The 25,516-nt window shown below is 49.7% G+C and overlaps 2 protein-coding genes across 3 annotated transcripts in view; one reads left to right on the top strand and one right to left on the bottom strand.

Moving 5' to 3' along the window:
- Positions 1–21,697, bottom strand: LOC135900687 (repetin-like). 2 transcript variants are annotated; one of them, XM_065430224.1, is made up of 2 exons: positions 21,632–21,697; positions 1–2,637 (listed from the first exon to the last, which is right to left on the bottom strand). In XM_065430224.1, the coding sequence occupies exons 1-2, from the start codon at positions 21,638–21,640 to the stop codon at positions 1,018–1,020; spliced, it is 1,629 nt and encodes a 542-aa protein (XP_065286296.1). In that variant the 5' UTR covers positions 21,641–21,697; the 3' UTR covers positions 1–1,017. The 2 variants fall into 2 exon arrangements, with proteins under 2 accessions (XP_065286296.1, XP_070391710.1); XM_070535609.1 differs by lacking the exon at positions 21,632–21,697 and adding an exon at positions 17,757–17,816.
- Positions 12,048–25,516, top strand: part of Gycbeta100B (guanylate cyclase soluble subunit beta-1-like) — a 73,541-nt gene continuing 60,072 nt past the window's right edge. The window contains exon 1 of the mRNA XM_070535608.1: positions 12,048–12,067. The gene's annotated coding sequence lies outside the window, so the exon portion shown is untranslated. The remainder of the gene's footprint in view (positions 12,068–25,516) is intronic.

Below are 25,516 nucleotides of genomic sequence, written 5' to 3'. Positions count from 1 at the left end.
TTCTTTCCCATGCCTCCAAAACAAGGATTTCTTTCTTTCCCTCCATGCTCCAAAAGTTGGAACAACACGTGACTCTGCACTTGGCAGATTCGGGCCAGTGTGCTTGGTACACGGTAGGTTTTAATCTGTGCGCACTTGTTGCGATATGCTTGTGTAACTCGTTCGTTTATTACAAAGTATATATTTATTATCCTCCTTTGCAACGTGCTAGTGAAGCGGCTGCACGTTGCTGTCGCACTCGTTGTTTTTTTGGAAAGAGCATGCGCTGAGTGCCGTGGGTGAAGAGGCTAAAACCTACCGCAACATGATGATATGCTGGGCCGACTTCTTCCGTTTTCAGTTTTGTCGCATGACGCTGCCTCGTAGGTTATTCATCCTCCATGTAGGCAAATACGTACACCGTGACTGAAGGGGATATTGTTTGCATACGCATTTAAAGGAACGTTGCAGAGAAATTATGCTAACTTGGTTGAGTGATTTCTGCAATTGCAAATTGGTTAACCTTTTTTCGAGCATCGGTTTGGCACGCCAGAGAGGAAGCTAAATCAAAATACGCGTGACGACACCATCTCAAAATTCTCGCTGGAGCGTCCCACGCCGTAACAGGTTTCGGTAGGATTTGTTCGTATCTATATATGATAGCTTCCCGATGATGAAAAGAAAGAAAAAAAACTGAACAAAAGCTCAACTCAATAGTTCCTGCACAGTAAGGACACAAATATGCGAAAGACATCGCAGTCACGCAGGAACAGCGTGGTTTCGCGAGAGAAATTCGAAATGTTTGTTTTTCTCTGGTGTTAATTGGAACCATTTTTCCATAAAATAATTGCCGATAAGGTTTTGTCACAGACAACCTAGCAGCCCACGCTTTCATTCTATCTCTTTGGCGTCCTTAAAAAATATAAAAAAAGAAGGAAAGGGTGGGGCGCGTTCATGTCTTTAATGGTTCGCATTGTGGTGGAGGATAAGGGTGAATGAAGAGTGTGTAAACCGACGCTGCTGCTCGAAAGGCTCCGCCTACCTCCACGGACTCCAGGCCGTGGGCCCGCGCACCGGCGGTGGCGCTGCGGGCACGTTGTAACCTCCGGATTGATGCTGATGATGCGAGTGCTGCTGCCGACCGGTATTATGTAGTGTCTTCTGGATTATGATGACCGGGATCACCGCTCCCGCCCCTCCATGAGTGTTGCGAGGTGCCGAGTCGTGGCTGTGGTCGGCTGGGCGCTGAGCCACCTGTTGCTGATGTTGTTGCGGAGTCGCTTGCTGATGCTGTTGCTGTTGCTGGTGGTGGTTTTGATGCTCTTGGCGGTGGTGAGTTTGCTGGCGCTGGTGGTGCTCCTGGTGAATTCGTGGCTGATGTTGTTGTGTCTCTGTAGGCGCCCTGTTGCTTAGGCCATAACTCGGCTTGGGAAAGTCTCCGTTTGACGTCAAGCCCTGCTGGCTCTGGGAGCCCTGCTGGCTCTGAGAGCCCTGCGATGTCTGTGTCTGGAAGGAACCTGGCTGCACGCTCTTCGCGCCATGGTGGTGCTCCTTTTGAATGATTATAATTGGTATCGTGGCGTGGCCGCCATTCGTGTGACCATGGGGCTTGCCCGTTCCCACTGATTTGGCTCCGTAGGACCCAGTACCGGTGGCATACGACGATGGCTTGGTGACCTCTTGCTGAGACAGTCCCGACTGTCCGCCGCTGCCTGTGAAGTAGGAGCTGGCGCCGTCCTTCCCATGAGCACTTTCGCCAGTTAGTTTGCTGAGGCTAGAAGCCTTGATGCTTGTAGAGACCACAGGCACGTACACCACTTTCACACTCGCCGGCTGAATTGACACATGTGGGGCCTCGGGAATGCGCGGAGGAGGAGAAGGACCTAACTGGCTGCGGAGTCCCAAGGGTCCACCGAGTCCGCCCTGAAAGCCTCGCTGAGCACCGGTAAAGCTGCCCTGGGGACCGCCAACTCCACCTTGTGGTTGGAAGTTGCCTTGTCCCTGGAAGTTAGACTGTCCCTGAAAGCTAGACTGCCTAGATTGCCCCTGGAAGTTGGACTGTAAGTTGGACTGTCCCGGAAAGTTAGAGTGTCCCTGGAAGCTGGACTGTCCCGGGAAGTTAGAGTGTCCCTGGAAGCTGGACTGTCCATGGAAGTTAGAGTGTCCTTGGAAGCCAGTTGGCCCTTGAAAGTTTCCGGCGCTTTGAAAGTTTCCGGAGCCCTGGAAGTTTCCGGAGCCCTGGAAGTTTCCGGGGCTCTGGAAGTTCCCCAGCCCCTGAAAACTACGCGGGCCCTGGAAGCTGTCAGCGTTCCTGGGGTAGTTTCCATTTCCGTGGAAACCACCTCCTGAGTCTCCGAACTTTCCATTGTTTCCTTCCTGGTTTCTGTTTCCGTTAAACCCTCCCTGGCCACCCTGGAAAGGCGTAGGTCCCGGAAAAGAGCCCGTAGGCATCTGGAACGGTGTCGCCGAAACCTGGTAAGGGCCGGACACTCGGAATCCGCCGCTTTCCTGGAGAGCGTCCATCAAGCTGTGGGGAGGCGCACCCTGGCCTGCAATCTGATTGCCATTGTTGTTGCCTCGATCGATGCCTCCACTCAGGAACCCTTGGTGGCTCCGCTGGACCAGGGTTCCAAGAAGGATTAAGAGAGCCGTTGTGAACTGCAAGAGATGCAAGGAACTTGCATAAGAACATTGCCACTTCTTCCGAAATGACTATATGGATCATTTTGTTAGAAGGCTCTTTAATTCTCAGGTTCCATACCTAAGTAAAGAAATGGTGCTTGGTCTCCGCACCGAATCCTTGGAGAAAAACGTCGCGTTCTCGAAACTCAATTTCACACAAAGCGCTGATCGCAATGAATTGACCAAAGCACAGTGAAGAACAGGGGGATACAATTTTTCGTTGTGATTAGGAAACATTAAGTGGGGCAATATAACATTTTTGCCTTTTCTGCTTTGTTTTCGTATTCCACGTTAAATTGTCAGCGATCAAATACTCAAAGACATTCAACGACTTGACAAGATCAGGCCATCCTGAGCTATGTGGTTACGATGATATGTCTTTATAATGTAGACTACTACTTCGCGAGTGGAATTCGCGAGTGGAAGCATACGGTACTGAACGTTTCCCGTTGAGTAGCATATGCGGAATGAAAGTGGCATTGCTGAAAGAGCTACAGGTACTTTACCACAATAATGTGGGTCGGGAATATGAAACAGGCCACCTTTGTGCAGAATTTATTAGACACAGTATAGATAAAAATTAGTTCAGGTATAGCTTTGCAGCATTAAACCTAATCTATTATTCGCACTGCTAATAAGCTATCGTGTACCAACAAGTGTTATCAGCTAGACCGCCGGCGGCATCTTCTAGCTATTACATTTAGCGAGCTTCGTTGTCGCTCATAAGTAAACTTATGAGTAGTAGGTGTGATGTGCCATTACGTGCATATAATATGCAGAAAGGTTTTTTTTTTGGGCACGCTTAAGGAAGTTCATCTGCACGGCTTACTCGAAAATAATTTATCAATGTTGCTATAGACGTGCACCTTACATTGAAATTTATGTGAGTTGTTTACAGGAAACAAAGCTTAAGTACCAAATCAATGTCAGCCATAATAAATTAGGGCAAGATTGGCGTGGCGGTCTCCAGTAGTCCGCACAACGGCCTGCGTCTGCATTTTTTTAAAAGTGATAGCATTCTTTAGTTATACTTATGCCACGTACACATTGAATGGTTGGACGATCTCGGGAAATAATCAGCGCCACATACCTAGTGACTCAAATTGTGTACTACCTTGAGCCACTAGGTATGGGCTGGCTGCTGTCTGGCCTTGTAAACAACTTGGGTCAGTGGGTACGTACGCGTGCCTCCGTGTATGTGCCTGAACCGGCAACGCCGGCACTGCATATGCGATGTTGGTATGTGCACATATTCTTGGTGAATCCCCCAGCGTGGAAGTGCCAAGGTGACACGAGGGGTATGTAGCCTTAAACGTATTAAGGCGATAGCGCCACATCCGCAATAGAGACTTCGGTGTCAGGCGTGACCGCTCGATGGATAGCCACCGAAGATGCACCAGGATATACCACGGATATGGTGGGGACTGTTACGAAGTGCCAATTGAGGTGCTCTTATTATGGCAAGGTATACTCCGTCGTATTATCATTCGGCATTGGGGTTTGCAGCGACATTGCCACTTGTGTTTGCTGACTTGGCCATAACGTTTTGCGATTCACGGATGAAATGGCGATATGCAGCAGGTTACACGAGAAAGCTGTCGCTGCCTTTGGCGATCACCTTCGGTCGTTTCTGCCACGATTCTTTCGCTCTTTATTTAGCGATCTCAGTTTCGTACAATTCCAAGATGAGTTTCATCCGTGGTCATGCAACCTATTGGCGTAGTTGTGAGTTTAAGGCAAACTTAGCGCAGGGAGGCGTGATGGCGGATAACCTCAGGACGAAGCCGCACAAACGAAGGGCGCAGCCAAGCCTAGTTCGAACCGGAAACTTTCCGAAGATCACGAGCGAGCACTGCTCGCTTTGAGCATAGACATCTTTATGTAGGAACCGAACGTGGATATTTCGAGCTCTATATAAAAAAATGTTTTAGCCCCTAAAACAACCGCAGTAAATGCGCTCCGCTGACGTAAAGGTTATTAAACGCATCTGCAATTGCTTTATAGGCTATGAGGGAACGAGGAAGAAAAAAAAAACTGTAAGGTCGCGTGTTGCCATCATAAGCATTCAAAGAATGTTCCTGCGGTCAAGATTCGCGGCGTGGTTTGCCTCAGAAGGAAAGTGTGGGTTGGTCTTTGACTCGTAAGTATATCTCGGGTTATTTTCGATCGGAACGCCGTTCGCGCGCGCAGCTGCCTTTTTTAAAACTGTGCGAGAAGCCGTTGCCGACGGCACCTCGAGGCTGCATCGCGGTCCCGCTCTCCGTGCCGAACGTATATCTCTCTTCCTGGGCCAGCCGCTCCGGTGACCGGGTGGCGGGTGATCGCCAGCGCGCGCTTTTTCATTCTAAATAAAGACGCGCGCTTCCTCCGTCTCTTCCTTCACGCGTCCCCGCGCGCCTCGTTCCTGCTTGAGCGGCGGACGTTCCATCGTACTTCCGTTCCCGCTCGCCACGGGCCCGTTTTGTTTGCTAACCGCAAACAAAGGGGGAAATGGGCTGCTATAAAGGTCGACTATCCTGACACGTATAGTTATGAAGGTATAACACTACCTTCGCCCCCCTTTACTAAATAATGAAGAAAAATATGTCGGAAAGATCATATGCCACAGAGGGTTAAGAAAGGAAGCTTCAGGCTAGACCCAGTTTTCCTGACGAAAGCAAGTTCTCTTGTCGAAACATTCGTGACGTAAACAAGTCCCCTTCTCGAAACATTCCTGACAAAAAACAAGTTCCATTGTCAAAATATTCCTGACGAAAGCAATTGAGTCCCCTTGTCGAAACATTCCTGGCGTAAACAATCAGTCCCCTTGTCGAAATCTTGGTTACAGATTGAAGCTCTCCTTGTTCGCCCACTGTCGATCACTTCAATGTCTCGATCTTCCTGAGAACCTTTTATATTGTTTTGATAAACACCAAATAGGCATTACCACCGTATGCGACATACACCATATTTGCCGAACACTCTATAAGAAGAAAACTAGTGTAAGCATATCTTTTTGTGAGAGTAGCACTGCATTTCAAGCATTTGACTCCATTTTCTACAGAACTCGCATACTCCACGATCTAGGACATCTAAACTACCTATGAAATCTATTTACTCAGCCTGTGGCCAAGCAAATTTGTGGATAAAGAGAGATGTTGACTTCAATGACGTTGTGTGCGTCGAACGTCCCTCATGCTACTTGGGATGTATGATGAGGGTATAAACATAACACACGGTGAAGACAAACACCCAACGTACACATGCGCACGCACCCATGGAGTTAAAGCTCGCTTGTAATGTTTCTTCATCTCCTATACACCTTTTAAAAGGCAAAGGCGCTTTTCTTTTTAGCCGCAAAATGTTTCTCTCACGCTGGTAACGTCGAGGCACTACTTGTGATCCAAATGTCGCGTGACTTTTGGAAATTAACTGCGCCCTAAGCAGCGGTTCTCACGGATTGACACGCGTCAGGTATCACTGCTCGCAACGACGTTCGCGTTCGCGGGAAAACACCTTCCTGGGTGATGGGAAAGGAAGCTGTAATGCCCTCACTATTACTGTACATTTCTCACTCTGCGAACTTTGAAAGTTCTTAAGATACAGTTCATTACGTCTAAAAGCAGGGAGGGAATCTGTGCTTCCGCCCATAACTTATGTTATCTCTCACAGCTGACAGACCATAGGAAGTGGTTGCATCGTCGTCAATTGTCGACGTCCAAAGCACCACATCGTGACGCCAGCCTCTTGAATGCGGGCGGATCTGTAGCAAAGGCTGCCTTAGCAGTACGTCTGAGATGACGAGTAATACGCTGTGAACTCTCAGTATGGCTCAGACAGGTTGTAATACCCAACCGATGTAGTGCTTTGCACTGACCAAGTTCCTCCGAATACGTCGCACAGGGACCGAGAAAATGGAAGATTGATTAGTAGGGAAGATTGAATTAGATTTTTTGTTAGGCACAATTCTACGAGGTCTACTTACAAGGAAGTCAAAAGATGGGACACATCCGCCGCCATGACTTTGAGTGGCGGCACATGTGGCACATCCAGTGCCACACACCCAGTGCCAGGCACATACACGAATGCCCAAGAAAGGGTACGGGACGGGAGCATAGCCTCCCGTTCGCACGCGTAAAATGCGGGAGATTTGGATTCGCCTACCAATGGCGGCAAGCTCTCTTTTCGACCACTTTCATTTCCCTTATTACTTCTCCATTTCAGTGAAACTATAGTTAATTACCCCAATGCTTTCCTTGGCTTCGTTGTCCGTTGGCTTCATATGGTCGTACATAATACGAGACATTCTGTCTGCCAGTTCTCCCTGCACACGCAACGGTGCAGCGAAACGCATCTTATCAAGCCCGATTTGTTATCTAAATGTCTATTTGTCAGCAGTATAATGTTCTCATGACTGTAGTCGCTAATATACTTTGCCAAAACGCACTGCATTGCAAGCTGCTTCGCTATCGCGTCTTGCACCATTTCTCCCCCTGATGGCCGGAGAGAGGCAGTACTTCCTACCCCCGAAGCGACCGCACGCTGTTCCTCTTGCTTTCGTTCGTCCCGTCCGCCTCTCCCGTGGACCCGCAAATAGACCACCACCTCGCTCAAGCGCGCGCATCGTTAATAAAGCACGCCGCGGTCACTGGGGCCCGCGTGAAAGAAGGCGTTCGCTTTCACCCGAAAAAAGAAGCGGCCACCGTGAAACGACGGTGACGGGAAGAGGACTGTCGCCGCAGCGTTTACATACGCGGACTTCCCCGTCTCCATCGCGAAGGAAGCGGTCTCGGCGAGCAAACTATTCATCGCCGTCTTTCGTCTAGCCGCGCGCCGACGAGGAAGAAAAAAAAAAGGAAATAAAACTGGAGAATGGGAGCTCGCGAAAGCGAGCCCGCCGATCGCCACGACACCGCGTGCAACGCGCAGCGACGCCTTTCTCTCGTTCCCGCCTGTACGCACCAGCGAGTGCGCGCCGAGTACGCGCGGGTATACACGCTCGTGAAACACGCACACGCTCCTTGTCGAGACGTTGGGGCGCGAAGACGCCGCTGCCGCCACAGACAATGGCCTCTGGACTCCCTCTTCTCTCCCCCCCCCCCCCCCCCCCCCGCCGTTCTTCCTCGAAATAGCCGCGCCGTCCATGTGTGTGCGTGCGCGCGCGCGTACACGCGCGGGCGCGCACCGCCGTAGTTGAGGCGACGCGCCGGCGACCTTTGGAGGCGACCCTGACTGGAGCGGCAGCGGCGGCGAGCGCCAGAGAACCGTCACTTGTCGTGTTTCGTCGTAGGCGGCGGTGAGCGCGCGTGCGTTATGTGGAGAAGCGGTCCGGTTTTTCCCCCCTGCCTCGCGGTGGTGCACCGCTCTTTGCTTCCGAAGCGCTGAATAGAGCGAGCTGCCACCGCCGGTGTTCCTCCTTTCTTTTTTTATGTTCTCACCTCAGCGAAGCGCGAGAACGTTTTGTCCTCTGCCCCCCTTCCTTCGCTCTCTACTCGTTATTTCGGTCGCCTGCAGCTCCTTAATACGAACGACTCCATTCGCAGCGTCCGCCGCATTGAATTTACTCCTCGTTCGCACGTTATCATCCTCGCTTGATTATTCTAATTGCCGAGGCAGCACCGCCCGCCGCCTCGTGGTGCTTCGCGTGCTGAGCTCGCATTCGCGCTATCCCTGCGTGTCGCTTTGGTGATTATGCCCCTCTCTTATCCACCACCCGTTTTCCTTCCTCACTTGGGCTTTGCAGCTCTTCGCGTTGTGTTCCTCTCGGTTATCACATCTTTATATTTTCCCGGATGTTGTATCGCTCTCTGCACCTCCATAGACCGTTGCCTTTTCTCTCTTTCGCTTTTCCTTTCGGGCTCGGCCGCATAGAAGCTTTCTCGAGCAACCTGGTGTATTTCGACGCTCGCCTTTCCTGCAGCGCATAGGCCATCCGTCATTTTCCTGGCTTATACCAAGGAGAGCGTGAGGACTGTGACAGAAGCGGCTGCGATCGCACGCACGCACGCCATACTGTAGCAGTCGTGAGAACTCCTGCGTCAGTGGAGTCCTCGTACAAATGTATGAGCTGCTTATATATAAGAATTACGACAGCCGCGACGTGTGCTTACTGTGTTCGCACTGCAGAAGATGGTGCTGCCAACAAGCGAGGATGCGCGACGCACCCATCAAGCGCACTCGGCGATGACGCGAAAATTGCGGGGACCTGGCGTCCGCTGTGATTTGAACTTTGCTATTCATCGTAATGCTTCCTCGATGAAGACGCTTAGCACAGTACAGAGCAATAAAGGATGAGCGTAGCGATCATGCCATGTTTGTGGTGTCTTTACGGATGATTACTATAAGGATTACGCATGCTTGGAGATGTAATTGGCAGGCCGTTTTTGACCGTAGCTAATGGCCCGCACTGCACGATGGAACGTACGCTTAATGGGGACTGCATAACTGGGGCGAATGCTCGCACATCACTTGCCTCGCAGTTTGCTAAATGGTGCTGATCTTGATGCTAATATCTCCCTCGATCGTTGCCTCTCACGGATACTCTCAGGAGGAATGGTGTATAGTCCTTGTCTGCGGAGAGATTAACGTGTGCCCTGAAGATTATGCGGAAAGTACACACAACACAGAAGCGAGCTCGTAATCGCTCGCATACCTACCGCAAGGGGTCCGTTGTAAACAACCACCGCGGCGCCGGTCAACGTAAACAAAATATCGGGTAGGGGAGTAAGGTGCGAATATTAAAAGTTTTAAATATGAATTGAATAGTATTGGCTACTTGCTTCGTATTCGATTCGACTGCTAGCTTTAGGTACAAACGTTATAAACATGCTGCCTTTATTGTTTCCTGTGCGGCTTTTGCCCATATATATTCGTTCAGTAGCTGAGAGAAGGATGTAGTATTCGCAGCACTAGCCATGATATTCTCCTCTAGCGTAGGTCATTCTACCTAGTTTCGCTAACACAGTGCACCTTAAAGCGTACCTAGATAAAGGCTCTCGTTGACAGCCGGAGTGAACGGCAAGGACGATGGTGTCAACAAGACTGTTTTAACTGGGATTCCTGTGACACCAAATGTGTCGCAGTTGGAAATATATAGTTTAATCTGGCTACGTGCCCTCGACTAGCGCAGGTGAAGGGTGTGGAGATGGGGGCCCGGGATGAGTGTGACAGTTTGTGACAAATAGGCAGTTGTAAAGCATATTGGTGGCGCCATTAATAACTATATTTAGATGAATTATATTGTTACGGTGTTGTGAAGAAGGAAGAGAACGTCGACCGCTACAAAGACGACGAAAAACCAACAGAGCCTGCCGCGGGCTGTATTCCGTCTTCGTCTCCATCAACGTTCTCATTTTGTAAATACGTGATCTTGTGCTTTAAAAAGAAGTTTTGTAACTAGCATTTCTACCATAGAATATTTTGTCAGGAGTCCTTACAGAAAAGAACGGATTATATACGTGGACTTCCTTCACTCTCTTGTCAAGCTCCTATATTTTATTTTCTCTACTGTCAATCTTCGCTCTGAATTTTCCGAATCTATAGCAGCGCTATACTTCTTATTTTACAATATTTTTTTATTTATGTTTACTGTTACGTGAAAAGGCGTAGCCGTCACTATTATGGGTGACTGAATCTATTTCTTTTAGTGGGTTTACGAAAACTCAACCGCCCTCAATACGGTCATGTTTTAGCACCCCGTGGGCTTGTCCACCGCAGACAAAGTCTGACCATAATTCTGGTTGCTTCGGCGGCTAAGTTCGTGGATTTCTATCTATAAAACTTAATCGGCATTTACTTGGCGTAAATGCTTTTTCTTGTGTAGGATTCAATTTTTTTTCTTGATCAACTAAGCAATATAGACTAAGCAATGTTAGACATAAATAAAAAGACGAATTCTAAAGTGCTCGGCGCCATTTAGGAAACCGCTTTTCACGGCTTCTGCGATGTTTCAGTCATTTGGCCAGCCCGACAAATTGTAAAGAGAACCGCTTCCGTCATAGCTGTCCTCGGTGAATGTCAGACCCCTCCTTCTTTGCTTTCTTTCAGTCCATCTGAAAGCGCTCAGTACTCATTTTGGTCAAAACAAGCCCTGCTTTCAACTAAGATGACAGCTTTGGAATTTCATGCGCATTTTCGAATGCGCTCTGAAAATGCTCGCGTTCGTGTGCCGATGTACATAAAGCGTAGCCTGCCGCACAAAAGAGAAAAAAAAAAGCAGTCGACAAATGAAAAGATAAAAATAAGTAGGCCAGTAATTGTCTCAAGAGGGACATCACGCCCACCCGCTCGAAGAAAGAAATGTAACAAAAAGTTAGTTGCCGCTGGCACTGGTCAGTTTCGCATAAACAAGATCAGCACCTGGATACAAGTTTCCATTCGCTGCCTGTCACGTATTGTTTGAGAACAGCGCGCAGTGAAGAAGAAACATCAACAACTAATGCACTTCTTTCTCCTTCGGCCTACGCAAATGACTGTGCACATTTCTTCACCACGCACCTCCGCAAGCACACAGCTGCCCGGCTCACTCGTTTTCACCGGGCCTCCCGCGCACTCGTTCATTTTTCCTTAGCCGAAGCCAGCCGCGAACATTAAACTGCCGCTCTGTTTCGGTTTTTCTTTCTCTCTATCTCTTTCGTCGGGTATACTGTGGAACTGGTTACTCGACTGCTCTTCGGCCCGCCTCCCTTTTCGTCGCCGTCCTTTCCTTCCGCACGCTCTGTCTTCTCTCGTTCCGCTTTGCTGATTTGGAGAAAGATTGCCTGTCCGAACAACTGACCGGCGGCCAGTAACAGTATACAGCGGCGGTCAGGTAACAGCTGCCGGCCGTCTTCGCCGCCGCTGTCTGTCTGCTTCTAAGCAGCACTCATATATCAGATGAAACGAATTGTCTCTCCAAGCAGGCGTCGCCTCAGTGTCTGCCGTACTGGCTGTGGAATATCCCGCCACAAACGCTTCCGCTGCAGCGCGCGCTTTGCAACGTGCGTATCTCGTTAGCTCACAAAAATAAAAAAAAAAAACGTCGTTAGCCTCTGTCCGCGTAGCAAGTGTTCCTATTGCGCTCGTGCTCTTTCCTTTCACTGTTCTTTGTCTTACGCTCCGGTTCGGTCGCCGCGACGACATTGCATAGGTCGCCACCGGCATCTGTGCCCGCGGCAGGCCTCGCTTGTCAAAGCTGGTGGCCCGTATCCAATACGCGGCGTTGGCTGAGAATTCCGGGTGACGTACTTCATATGCGTTCGTCGTTGCGCACAACACGGACTGAGTGCGCGCTCCGTTTATGAACTACTGCGTCCTCGGAAGTTTATCCACGCATGTCCAAGGGAGACCAGTGACGTCACGGCTGTTCACATTGGCGACCGCTACGTCAACGTGAGCGCTATGCATCCGCAGGCGGACCTTGGACCCGGGTTCGCAACGCTTCCTGTATGTAAGTGCGATTAGGAGTTCGCTGGCCTCATTCGTGGCTGAGGCCAGTGGCGTCGCCTTAATGGCTACCATACCGGACTGCACCCGCACCCCGTTGAATTACAAAACGCACTTCAGCAAACGAAGTTGGGTAAACTCGAGCCTTCATTCAGTGCGGAGCCGCGCTATTGACTGCAATCGTCAACTGTCGACCGCAGGGTGCGTTCTCCGAATAAAAACGGACTTTGGCTCAGCTCGCGGTTGAGACTCTTGATGTAGGACGGCGACCTACGGCTCTAGCTCCTCTGGTGTTCTTACACGCAGCAGCCGTCTGTTTAGAAAATTAATTGACACATATATCAGTAATCCTCCGATGTAAAATATAAACAAGAAAAAAAGATGCTGCCATTCGTTCCTCCAAACAAGCTGCATAACATCGCGCTTGAAACCACACACAGTGGACTTTTTTCTTAATTTACTCGGAATCATGTTTTTCCCTTGCGTTCTGAAATTTTGCGGCTATGTTCACATAGAGATCCTTACAAACCAAAAGCACTGCCAGATAACAGGTAGCTTAGAACGGCGTCCCCCTTATAAAGGAGAACCCACACAAAAGAAAAAAAAGCAATAAAAAAAGCTAGCCAGTTGTTATCCTTTCTCATATATCCACGGAGGCGGCTGAGTGTACACACAGCCTCGACGTGTTCGCTTCCGGCATGCCCCATCGGGAAGCCTCGGGCCACTCAAGATCACCGAGAATCGGCAGATCGAACAGGCGAAGTGAAGTGGATGATCATCGAACAAACGCGCTGCCTCTCACCACACACTCTGAAGAAGCCTCGAGGTGGCCGACTAGCGTTCACCACCGTTTCGCTCAACCGGGCTCTCTGTTCGCTCCGAAAATAAGCGGGGCCAACCTTTTGTCCGAAAGGCCGACCGCTCTTCATCTCGGCGTTTTCGGACTGCAGGCCTTTCAGAGCAGATCGAGCGAGGCCTCGCTCGGTCCAGGAGCCTCTCAGTTTCTCGGGCCCATCTGCATACGCCTTTTCTACGGCGCTGCTTCGTTGTTGCCCTTATTGTTCTGGGCCGAGGCAACCTCCCTCTCCGCACATCTATACAATGCACCTGCCCTGCCCGACCTGCTGCTGAGCTGACTTCCCTTCGCTGTTAATAATAAGCAGCGTGCGTGGATCTGCATTATATTCCGCTGCTCTTCCTGTTTAAGTGGGCGTCTGCTTCAGGAGTCGGGACTACGGATGAGCCTGGGATTATGCAGTCCTTAAGTTAAGGCAAGAGATAGCGAAGCCCACCTCGTTCCACGTGAGTATAGCGGCGCGAGGCTTGCTCACTATTATAATCGGTGCAATGGCACGCTTGCTGTTGGAAAAAGCGGCCCCCTGAGTTACAGAAAACAGCAGTTATTAGTGTTGAACTACAGAGAGAGAGAGAGAGAGAGAGAGAGAGAGAGAGAGAGAGAGAGAGAGAGAGAACTATTATAGCGAAACTTTTTTCTTTTTTGTCTACATTCCAGGGTTTGGCATGACCGCCTGGCTGCTGTTGGGTCGTTCGTTATCTCGGCGAATATCAGGGAAGCATGCAATAACAGGATCCTGCGGAGAAATAGTTACAGGAATAGAAGCACGTAGGAAAGATAGTTCAGCACAATGCGTTGGCGGGCTAGTTGGTGCGAATCCATGAATACTTTGTTTAGCGCAAAACGACAGAGACAAGAAAGACGACAGGACAAGGCGCTTAGGAGAGATAGGACCTTAGGAAAGATAACAGGACTTTATTGACGTTTCGACCGGGGTCCGGCCTTCGTCACTCTTAATGAAGGTCAGAGCCTGGCCGAAACGTCGGTAAAGTCCTGTTGTTCTTCCTACGTACTTCTATTCCTTGAACTTCTCTGTTCTATTGAACTTATATGTATAATGGTTATTTGTGCGCTGAATGAAAGTACCCTCGAACAGGCTGATATACCCCTTGTATGCTGACCAAGTATGCGCACCTTTGTTCTGCATAACCAAAAAAAAAAAAGAAAAACTTCCTGCATAAGTTCAGAACACACAATGCCCGCTCACAGGCATCTCTAATCGCACCGATCTTCTAGTGGAATGGTGAAATATATTTAACAGCGTCTTTGATTTACTTTATTTTCTTCGCTTTAGCCACTAAGTATGTGCCACTGCAGGTGTGGGCCCGTTGTTGGCCAATCCTCCGTAATGGGCATGTCCCACTGTACGTTTCCTATATAAAACAGGAACACATAATGTCGGCTCACAGATAGCTCTGATACGCACCTATCGGCTAATATAATGGTGATTGATTTATATTTCACGGATTATTTGACTTACTTCATTTTCTGTGATTTAGCCGTTTGGCATGTGCCAGGGAGAGGAGGGGGGGGGGGGGGGGGCTGTGCTTGTTCTTGGCCAATCCTCCGGAATGGGCGTGTCCTGCTGCGACACGAGAAGTACAGAATCCTTAACTGTTCCGTCGCGCTTTCCTGCGCATACATCTGTCATCACGATTCTGCCCTCAACGAGCGTCATACGTCGCCTTCGCCCACGTGACATCGCTGCGTGTACGTCTCACACTGCGCATGCGCCGTATTTGGAGTTTGTATTTCGACATGGCTCGTGATCAATGCAGTGCATAAACACCAAAAATTCGCACGACAGTGATGTTGTGACCTTTGTCGTGGATAAACATAAACATCCCACGAGATGACACCTTGCACAGCGTGAAAACATACAAAATTGTATGCATCGTTGATAGCTGTGAAGCATTTAATTAATCGCTTCACTGGAGCTTAGCTTCATATAGATTCCAACATGTGTCTTGAATCTGCATGATTTTTAATGGAATGCAGGTGATTCTGCTGGCGTCTGTGTAGCCGCCTACTGGCTACTTGGCATTGTGTTGAAGTATGAAAAAAAAAAGTTAAGCAACTGAGAGGCTGCGATGGGAGGCAGCTGGGATAAAGTATAGTCGTTGGGCACTTCTGTCGTCATTACATTCTTTACTGGTGCTTGAAGGTGAAACTATACTCGTACCATCCAGCAAGATAATGACATCGTGAGGATAACTACGAGAGGAATTGTCTGTATTTTTACATCAAGCTGATCCCGCCGGCTTTACTGTCATTCGTTCGTTTGTTTCCTTGCCTTTATGTTTGTATGTTTGGCGTGTTTGTGTGGACAAATGAAATTAAATACGTTACGGCAAGGTGTTCGTTTTTTTGGGTTGGCTGTGTTTTGGAAATGTCAGTGGCGACAATCTGCATAAGGCGATGCTTACTGATCAAGATGTAAACCGGCTCCTCGGAAACATGTTTACAATGGCCATACATTCTCCCATCTGCTTCGAAATCGGGGCTACTTGAATCGCGAAATGAAAACAAACTTAGTAGAATAAAGATACGGGAAAACTTGCAATGACTAGTACTTCGAATCAACATAAAAGTGAAAAAGAAAACGGTCATACAACGATAAAAAATGGGAAGAAAAAAGAACACTTAAGAAAGCCTAGTCGACACGCATGCATTGGAAAGCACGCCGCTGATCCAAATACAGTCCCAGAAAAAGCGCTTTGACCATGAGGAACTGGAACCGTGTCTTCGCCGCCCTATTGCTCAAGGAACTGTGAAGCCGGTCTTCCAAGGTCATTGGTAGTTACCGCGACCAACCGCGCAAACGATCGGGTGCGATATACGCCGGGCATCTACGCGTATAGTGCCCGAAGGGGAGCCGCGAATAGTCCGCCAGGGAAAACGCCACAGCGGAGAGTAATATCCGACTCACTGATTTCCTTATGGCTCGCCAAAGCACAGCGCGCCGGCATACCTTTTCATTTCTCATCCTCCAAAATGCGTTCCGTCCTAATCGGTATGGAGTCGTGCCTGCATACATCCTCGTACTAAACTCCTTTGCCTTTCCGTCTTTCTGTCCACCTACTATGTCAGAGGCAGGGGCCAAGACTCACGTTCGTCTGCCCTTTCACATGATTAGAGCATGCCTCAGGCCACTTTCATTCGTTGTGGTTTTCACCGCACCACCGTGGTGTCACTATCAGAGGCTATGCACAGAATCGAAGCCACCCTCCTCTATTGCATGTCTGCACGGGGTCAGCGCAAACTACAGTGCGGCAGTGTACGTCATCACCGCGCGTGCGTCGTCAAGCTTTTGGTGACACCGAGCATTATTCGTTAGAGCATCTTGAATTTGGTGCAGAACGTAAAGTGTCAGTAGATGGACTCGAGCGCAGAATGGCTCCGCACGCAAGCGCAAGGGACGTTTTGTTCTCGCGAAGGCACTAAATGTATTTAACAATAAGACGATTTGGCTACTGCTCAAATTCTTTCGCGATAGAGAGGATGCAAGGTGAATGACAAGCTCTGTGGGGAGGCTAGCAGTGCGAGATGGAAGCAATGGCGCGCCGCATGTTTCGCCCCGTGGATCAAATTTGCCTTCGCCTTTAGTTTAACCTGCAAGCGTTACGACAAGCGTTATGATGACACCGCACTCCATAAATGGTGCTATATGACGGAGCAGTTGCTGGCCGCTTTTGAAGGCTGCATATCCACCTGCAGCTAGCACTCTCCTGCCATTCGCGATTTCTGGTTTGCTCCCACATATAGTAGCTTCGTGTTTTTCGGCCGCAATATGAGTCGCGCAACATCCAGCAAATCTAGCAATGCCCTGATAATTCCACCCAAAGCACTTCGCTGGGTGCTATTGTTGTCGGCTCAATGTATATCTTCGACGGCTCCTGGCGAAATCGAACTGCGTGTTTTATGTTATTCTTGTCGGTTGCGAAAAAAAAAGAAAAAAAGAAAGAAACTTGGAGGGCGCTTAAGCTTCGTCTTCAAGAGTGGAACGCGGCAGCATTCATAGATTCCTGACTTTTTCTCACGCTTCCCAGAAACCGCAGCTTATGTAACCGTAATGTTTACCCGGAAACGCTGGCGGCGAACGCCATGCACGAGGCGAGCTTTTCGGTAGAAATGTGGCCTCTATATAGCATGGGCTGATCGCGGATGTAGTGCACAGCCGCGCAAAAAAAATTTCATCGTTTTTCAGTTTTCTGTTATTGTTTCGCTCTTTTAGTACTTAAGTCTGACAAGATTTAACATAAATGGCATGAGCTGTCGGTGTTTTGTTTAATGACATTTGTTTGCGAGCTGTAATTGTCAGAATTCCGAGGAATAACTTTGTCAAGAATATAAGACAAGGTATCACCAACTTTAGCGACAGAATGGCGTAACAATATAACCCACATACACCGCATCTGATATAGCAAGACGTGGCATACACATATGCATAAATACATACGGAAATTTTCGGTCATGGCCAACTCCGCCGACGTCGGCGCAGACCCCGGATCTTCTTCGACACGGGACAGTTAACGATGTAGCGTTAGAAACTCGGGCATCTATCTGTTTAAAAATTCCCAAGGAACAACTTCGTCTTCACTAAATTTGTCATTCAGGGCGCCTGTCCGCTCAAAGCTGACGCACTATAGTATACGGACGGCTTCGCAGTTTAACCGCTCTCCGCGTGTCTCCTTTGGCGATATAGCTGTAAAGGTCCAGGCGAGAGTTCACGATCAAGGTATACCAGCAACCAGATTCCGACTTTGGATTTGGCATCTACAAATAGACGACAGGGAAGGAGAATGTTTCACCGTTCAAAGAAGGCAGCCAAACTTACCAGTTTTGCATTTTATTCTTGGCAATGAATGCTGCTATCGCTTGTCAGAGTCGGTGCCCCGGTTTATTCGTTATCGACACGCTGAACGCGTTACGCAGCGGGGTGCCGTTGCGGCCGACCGCTAGTGAAACGAAACGACCGCTCGCTGTCCGGTGGCGCTATTTTCGCGATCGGTTCTATGTAGCGTACGGTTCCGTATGGGTACGTGTGCCTGCGTTGCTTTCTGTACGCATTTCCTATAGCCTAAGCGCTGTGCATTCGTTCGGTATCGAATATTACCGTCCCGAGTAGATTTCTAAATTTACATCTCGACGTCGCCCGCACTAAACACGGGTACCTTCTTGAACTCTGATCTAATTATGTGCAGTTGAACGCCCGTAATTAAATGCTTCATCCTGGTCTTTTTTTATATATATATACTACCGACCTACTTTTGGAAGAGGTAGCCGACTGAAGTGGACTCTGCGCCTGGGCTCTCGATCAACCGTAGACGGGGATGTTATCACTCTCGCATGACGTCATATGTAGTGAGATGCCTCGCTGAAGCGACGCGTATCCTGTCAATGCATTCGATAAGATATCGGCGTGAAGCTGTCCTAAATAGCGTTTTTCATGGTCACCCGCAGCATTTCCTTTGTTGGTGTTTGCTGCTAAATAAACTCAAATTCAAAATTCGAAATAATAGCAGTGGAGGTGTAACGTTCCCTTCGTCACATCTACTTATGTTGGCTTAGCCAATCAGCGCGCGCTTGAACGTAGGTCACCGAAAGTTACTGATCAAGCAACGAAGCCGACAAACGGTGAGGAATTATGACGCAGGCGGTTATGTTGCTTTTCGCGGAATCTGCTTCGCAACTCGGGTCGAGAACTAATGAAGGTATTTCATTCCAGTGAAGGACGACTTCGAAGTTCAACCCTCGGGCAAAGAATTTCGCCTAGGAGTAGGCGAGGAATAAAATGACGGCACAGGCAAGACACAGGTACCGGAGTCAGCTGGCGAGGGTGCAAAATTAAAATTGGAGTGCCTGGAGTTCCATGCGTGGTAAGGTGGAGCAAAAGATAAAAAGGAAAATAAAGAGAGCGAACTGATTTGCGCGAAGATTTGCCCTGACACAAAAATTGATAAAAACAACTGGGCAAAGGTTTGCACCAGCTACCAGGGCACAATAGAAGATGTCTATTTCGCCCGTCTACGAAAGAGAGAAAGAAAAAAAAAGAAGGAAAGGTTTCAATGTAAATAAGAGCGAAACATCGTGTTAGGCAACTCTGACAAAAAGATTAGATGAGTGATTGGAGGTGTTAGATAAGCATACATACAGCCGTCATGCGAGTCGCAGTATAGTCATATAACTAGACGGATGAGGTGAGTTCGGCAGAACTAGCCTCCGTTCATGAGTAGCGCTCATTTATCGATAATGCGATCCGTTGTATAAACAATAGAAATTCACTGTAAGGTACTTCCTGGGCTACATGATGATACCATAGACGTTGAAAAAGAAAGTGTCTCAACGTGTAAACGCAAATAAAAAGAAAGAAAAGAAAGAAAGAAAAGTGATGGTCGAATGAACTGGTCGTTCCGTACAAGTGCCACAACCTCATCACAGTCAGTCACATGTCGGCCAGGCGAGCTACAAGCAAGAAACAGAACGCCAACTGTCGGTCGCGAGTTGGCTCCTCGTCTTATTCAGACCACCACGCAGGCTTCCAAATGCATAATGTGATGTCGTATACACAGCGCGATCACATTGTGCTGACCGTCCCCGTCATCACGACCCCAGCCTCACTCTCGGATCGCGCCGTGTGAATGCACTACAGAAGGGGGCAGCGCCGGAGGTCATGCGCCAGCCAGCTGTTGGCCGCCAGTGGAATTGCACCCGGTGAATCACGAAGCGGAGTGCGAAGGCCATTTATAGCTAAGCCATTTCATTCGGAGCACTTCGTGTGCGTGTAAGGCTACCTGAATAATATATATACACAAACCCCTACCAGCTTCCTCGTCACGTCAAATTGCGGGTCAGCCCTCAGGCCAAAGCCAGTCGCACGCAAGACAGCCGCACTCAACGCATCTACTTGCGGGCCCACGCCAGGCGAGTCGTTACGGGGATATTTGACTTCGCCGTAATTGGATGCCGCCACAGGTATTCACGATCGCAGCAGCGAAGAGTCACGTGTCTCGCTCATCGGAGCGATGCGAATGGTGAGCGTGCCAAACAAAGACGTCTTGCGTCACTTACTTGCTGAAAACACCAGAAGGCTGTTCCTCATTGGTTTGCACAACAAGTTATTTATCCTGTGCGCACGTGCTGAAGAAATTAAGCTGGCGTACTTCCCCTAGAGCAGTTTCAAAATGGAGAAGGACAGTTAAGGTATAGCGCACCACGAGAAGAGGTGAACAGTGGTTGAACAGAAGAATGTCGCTCTAGTCAACGTTTCGACAACGGCACTCGTCTTCGTCGGGCCCTGTCGAAACGTTGACCACCACGACATCCTTTGTTCGACCGTTGTTCATCCCTTCATGCCTCCATCTTGTGAATTTCCGTCTCTTTCTGGATTTTGTACCGAGGGGAGGTAGGACGATAAGATACCCAGCTGAATCGGCTGCCAGCGCAATCTAAGGAAGTTTTCTGAACGAAGTCCCTAGCAGGGGGTGCAATCGCATCATGTGGACGAAGCGATGTACGCAAACCAGTGTATCATTGCATTCACGAGTGTCCACTGCGAGTTGCTCGGCATGGCACGGATATTCCTGACTAATAACGACGCCTTATTTTTTAATCAGTCGGAAGTATCTGTATCTTTGCGCCTCAACTGAATGTGTACTAAGAACTGAATTCCTATTTACGAGCGCTGCTAGTTCTGTATTCCCAAACTTAAGTGATTTAATTACTTCGTAAGTACAACAGAAATAGGTGGCTTTATAAAAAAACGGGAACTTAAACTTAGCAAAAGCAAGAAAAGATATTGGTACTCGTTGTCTTTTTCAGTCATCGTCAATTCCGCAATACTTTAATGTTATGACATTGCATCGATCTTGTTTTTTTTCAAATGCTTAGACACTGCCTCCTATCTCGTTCCGTTTCGTAAAGTTTTTCACCCTAGTAATATGCCGCTAATCGTTACCTCTTCGATATTCCGGACCAGCGCAAGTTTAGTTTATGAACGATTCGACTTGCCTTGCTGGGTCTGTATTAAGGAAGCAGTCCTTCAGACATGAGCGGTTCTACGAGAGAGATGCCGGTCATCAAACGATAGCTAACATGTCATAAGAGAAGAGACGAAACCTCCACTTATTCTTAGCTGAAGATTCATTCTCACATTGGCCCTTCGTGAAGCTCAGCCCGCGCAAGAATCCTCATCAATATGAACGCGAGAAGCGGTGGGGAGTTCTCCTCTAAACAATATTCTCTGCATGACCGCTCAGGGAAGGAATCCTGGCTGGACGTACGACTTCCCGGCCATCTTCTCACGTGAGGAACACGTTCGGTAGCCAACCTGCGCTTCGTGACCGACCTCAGCTCCGCGGGCAGCGGCGGTCCTCCGATAAGCCCTCATTTTTCTTTCACGACTTTGAAGCACGCGCTTAATCCATCACGCTTGTCGAAGCGATCGTTTCGGCCGCCTGCAAGCGTTGGCCACGAGCTCCCGGTTCATTCCCAGCTCCGTCGGTGCGGCGAAGGTCACAGGGGTCAAAGGTCACCCCTTACGGCCGTAACTACGTGCAGTCGGAGCGACATTTCCTCGTCGCTCGTCCACCACCAGCAGGAGCACGGAGGCACGCGACACTCTACTGCAAGCGCGGTCTCCCGCGTATAATCCTCGTGGTACGGTCTTCCTTTGGGATTGTGCAGCCCCGCTGTCCTCCAGGTCTGACTCACCTGAGCCATGATGGTCCGCAGGAGTCGGGTCTCTCGTGTCCTGTGTACTGGAAGGGAGGAGGACTTGTGCCGGTGGTCTGGCGCGCGTCCAGCTTCTTATGGTGCGCCGCGCGGCGGAGGCGGAGCCCCCCGGCGTCGTTGTCGAACGGACGCCTCAGCTCACCCCCCCCCCCCCGCCACCATCACCTCACTCCCGCTCCCCCCCCCCCCTCCGCCCCCCTTCCTCGGCGACGGAGCTAGGGGTTTGCTCTTGAACCGAAGGGTCGCGTAGAACGATGACCTCCGGCCGCCGGATTGAGGTCGGCCGAGGAGAGAGTGAACGCATAGCGCTCGCGCGCGCCCGTACAGCGCCGTCGTCGCCGGCGCGTTTGTTCAGCGCACGCCGTTCCTTCATCTTCTTCTTCCTCCCGCGCCGAAGCGGCCAGCGCCTCTTCGAGAGCACGAGCATCATCTTCCGCTTCCCGCGCCCGTCCGCCAATTATCGCCCGCGCGCTATACGGCCGCGCGCTACTGCTGCGCCGATGCTCGTTGTGATGCGTGCTTGAGGAGAGAAGGCGGTGTACACCGGTAGCTCGCCGTCCATTCTGCGTCGCGAATGCAGGCATGCGGGATCCACCGAAAGGCGACAGCTTCGGAAGGAAGCACGCCGTCAGTGTGTGCGCACCTCTGTTTAGACGAGCAACTATGCGAAAGAATGTGTGGAGGGCTTTCTTTTTTTTCCTTATCATGAAATCGGGAACGGCAAGTGGACACAAAAGAAGATTCCGTTTTCGGGAACTCGGCCCTGTTCTGCATTTCTGACGGCATGGTAATTTTGCCGGTGGGATTTTACAAACATGCTTCGAACATGCGTACCTTCCATGGGGAAGAGATTTTTTAAAAGTTAAACACAGAGAATTACGCCTCGTCCTGGAAGACAGCTTCGCCTGATTATGATAAGATATGTTGCAGTGAAGTGTGTAACTGTGGGAACGAGGAAGAGATTAAAAGGAACTGATCATAAAGAAAACAGCTGTGCTTCAACGAGAACACGTATTACGCCAAGGGTCATTACTCCTAATCGTCCAAGTTTTGACTAAGTATGCAACTTAGAAACATATGTGTTGATGAACTGCACTATTCGCATGCTATTAAGGCAACTCAGCAGCCTAATGCAACGTCACATTGCACATGACTACTATAGACGGAAACAAGAGAATGAAAAGAATGATAGTCGACAGCGCAGGCGGATGGTCTGCACCCGCCTGCGCTTTTCGGCTATCACATGTGAGGGCTTGACCGGCTGCGGTGGGTGAGGGCACGAGCGTGGCGGGTTATCCGCAGTTCACTTTCTTCTTTTTTTAAAATCGTAAGCTTCTCCGTGTAATATCAGTGGGTATATAGGCTTCAAACAATCTAGAAATCACCGGATCAAACATTGACCGCTTAAGAGCGGCGAACTCTGATCTGTAGGCGGTCATTTCGAATTCGTTTGGCGCAAGGCTGGTTCGTGTTTGAACTTCACGCCGTATGCATTCTCTTGTTCGCACTGATTGCGTTTTAATATAAACGGCCACTCAAAAGTCCATACAATCAAATGAGTGATTCCGACTTCGCTTTTTTTTTCTCGTGAAGTCACCAGTTCATTGTACGGGCCGTTGCTCTTGTGTCACTTGTAGTTTCGGAGCAGAAAAAGGCTTGTGACATCGAAGTGGACTTGTATCAGGCTGTGTTGGCTTCGTAGTGACGCCGCCTTTAGGAGCCGCCTGACGATGCGTGGACAGTCCGGTCAATTCTCGATCGCGCCTTTTAGCAAAGAACGCCAATAGACTCCAAATGTACCAAATACTATATGTCGTCTCTTCCTTTCCCCAACTTCATTGCCCGCACATCCGTTTGGCCATACATGCCCACCCTTTGCTGCCTCTCTGTTTCTGCGCGTTTCCTTATGGTGTGCACTTTGCCTGAAACAGCGACGACCTTCTATCACACAGCGGCTGGCCAATCTGCCGGCCGCTGCTTCAGGCCTGCAGCCATCTCGTTCCTCTCTCTTCCTTCCTTTTCTTTTTTTCGAATCCTTCGAACACACTCGGTGCATCTAGGTCGCCTGCAGACGTGTCATCAAGGTGCTATATTCTATGTCCGTTCGCACGCAACCCTCCTCTCGCGCTATCGCCAATAGCGGAAGAAGCCGGGCGCGCATACGAATCTCCCTTCGGCCCTCCACGTGAATTCGACGCTGTTTTTTGTTGCGCAACCCCGATTGCACGCGCAATCGCCGCCATACATGTGCAACCGCGGCAGGCGTGACGGATAGCCAGAGGTGGTGCAAGCGGCTCCCGCGCGCTTCTTTCCGCAGGGCATCACTTTCTCGCCGGAAGCAGTTTCGGTATGGCGGTTATTCCGCGGCGGGGCTGCTTTGAATGGGCCGAAGCGCGCGCAATGCTTGTCGGAGAAGCGCTTTCTTTTTCTTGCGCACACTCCCTCGGCCAAAGATGGGCGCGAGCGCCTTTGGCGCACGCGTTGAGGCGACGCCGGTTGATCGAAAGCCACCTCTCACCGCGACAGGTTCTGAGGGGGAAGGCGATATATAGCGTATATACGGTCGGTTGACAGACGCGGCGCTGGAGGGGTAGGACAGGACCGCCGCGATGCCGATATCTGGGACGACGGCACAGCAGGGGTGGCCGCGAGGACCTATAGAGTGGCTTTTACACTCTTGGTCTATACACTCCCGGAGACCCGTTGAATGGTGACGCGGGGTGCTGAGTACGATCACTGGAGAGGACGCGAGAGGCTGCCGCAACGCTTTGGTGCCGTACTGATTGGTCTTATTTCGCGTAATCGGCCGCATCATTCGTGTATTTTTTTCCCACCTGTTCGGATGAGCGGTAGCGAAGATGCGCCTCAGAACAGTAAAGCTGGAGGGGTATAATGCTGAGAGTAACGCATAACCTCTGAATCACGAGGGCATCGCCGCCGCCGCGAAATACACGATGGTTTCATTTTGTTCGAGTGCGTTGCCACGAATTTGCTTTTACGTGGCAATCGTCGATACAGGCAGCAGTGTTTGTAAAACCGCGTTGAATGACGCTCATTCAGTACCGATGCTATTAATAGCGACTCGCGATACCGAAACGTCGCCACTGAAGACCGTTTGAAGATCGCAAGTGGAGCTATGTCGTTAAGATACATGCAGCCTTTTATTTTTTTGCGGTGCTTCTTACACGTCTGCTGTGCTGACAAATAATCCCCAACAGCTTGGGAGTTACGATTCAAGCGCTTTAATTTGCTCTATATAAACGACCTTGCTCGCTGAATTTACCCACCAAAAATGCAAGAGCATTAATCGGTACACTTCTCTTGCCAACATGCCGATGGCAACGGTTACTTGCGGGCTCGTTAACGGCTTCACCTGGGCAGATCACAAGTATAGACATAGCGAACGGAATTTATTTAGCTCAGCGATCATACGTTTGTTTCAACCCATCTCGAAATAGGTCTAAGTGCCAGAGATGCTGCTCCCTCCCATTTATTGTCGTGGACAAGGGGCAGTGCGACTGGCACTCGTAAGTACGGCCTCCAAAATTTGGTGGGACGCTGTTTTTAGCGCGAGATCTGGAAGGAAAATCCGCAATGGTGGAGTTCGTTGCGGGAAATTTAATAAAGACTCGCCACAGCTGGCCGCTTGTAGCACCACGAGTCACGTGAAGCCGAAGATGGCAACTTGGAACAACATTGTTGGATATACCCCCAGCTGCTACAACCAACGGACCGATGTGAGCACAAGACATGTATCCCCGGCCCTTTATTACAAGCATTCCATTTCAAAGGCACACTTCGAAAAGGTCTCAGCCACTCTGTATCTTCGCATCGAAGAGAGTGCCAGTTGCCGTACGCAAACGG

The sequence above is a fragment of the Dermacentor albipictus genome, chromosome 3 (assembly GCF_038994185.2).
Source record: "Dermacentor albipictus isolate Rhodes 1998 colony chromosome 3, USDA_Dalb.pri_finalv2, whole genome shotgun sequence".
In the NCBI taxonomy this organism is placed as follows: domain Eukaryota; kingdom Metazoa; phylum Arthropoda; class Arachnida; order Ixodida; family Ixodidae; genus Dermacentor; species Dermacentor albipictus.
This window is presented reverse-complemented; position numbering and strand designations above follow the sequence as displayed.